Source organism: Egretta garzetta, unplaced genomic scaffold (genome assembly GCF_000687185.1).
Source record: "Egretta garzetta isolate BGI_Z169 unplaced genomic scaffold, ASM68718v1 scaffold1257, whole genome shotgun sequence".
Lineage (NCBI taxonomy): Eukaryota > Metazoa > Chordata > Aves > Pelecaniformes > Ardeidae > Egretta > Egretta garzetta.
Genome location: NW_009260151.1, coordinates 170,173 through 170,740, shown reverse-complemented (window position 1 = coordinate 170,740; position 568 = coordinate 170,173). Strand labels below are relative to the sequence as shown.

Here is a 568-nt window from a genome sequence, read left to right as displayed (position 1 = left end):
CAGGGGGCTGGGGGGCGCTGGGTGTGCGTCGTGCGTGCGGTGCCGTCGTGCTGTCTGCGTGTGGGGCCAGGTGGCCCCGGGCCCCGTGCCGTGTTGTGTAAAGACCGTTTTTTTAATTCTGTATTAAGTGCATTCAAGTATTTACACTTGGCCTTATGTACATAGCGGTGCCGCGGGCGGGGGGTCTGCCGGACGTGAATGTAAATAAATTCGATATATATTGCTACGTGGGGCTGTGCCCGGCTGTGCGCTGCCCCCCGCCCCATGTCCCGCACCAGGAGTCAACCAGAGGTGCGGAGCAAAGCACTTTATTGGGGTGGCTGTCCCCGGGGATCGGCCCCGCGGCAGGCCACGGCTGCCACGAGCGCGGCCCCTTTCCCTGAGCCGTCCTCCGACTGCAGGAAGGTGACGGTGCAGTTGGGCGCCAGGTCCCGCAGCATCTGCTGGAGGTTCTGGGAGAAGCTGGGTGGAACAGGAGGGAAGAGTGAGGGCTGGTGCCCCCCACCCCATGGCTCCCCCAGACCCCTGCCGTAGGGCCTGGGTCCCCGAGGGGGGCCTGCCACCCCCA

At 65.1% G+C, this 568-nt stretch overlaps 1 protein-coding gene across 1 annotated transcript in view; it reads right to left on the bottom strand.

The window, feature by feature from the left end:
- Positions 1–308: 308 nt before the first annotated feature.
- The window catches only part of HK3 (hexokinase 3), a 19,443-nt gene continuing 19,183 nt past the window's right edge, over positions 309–568 (bottom strand). The window contains exon 20 of the mRNA XM_009641716.2: positions 309–462. Coding sequence (XP_009640011.1) covers positions 309–462 — 154 coding nt within the window. The remainder of the gene's footprint in view (positions 463–568) is intronic.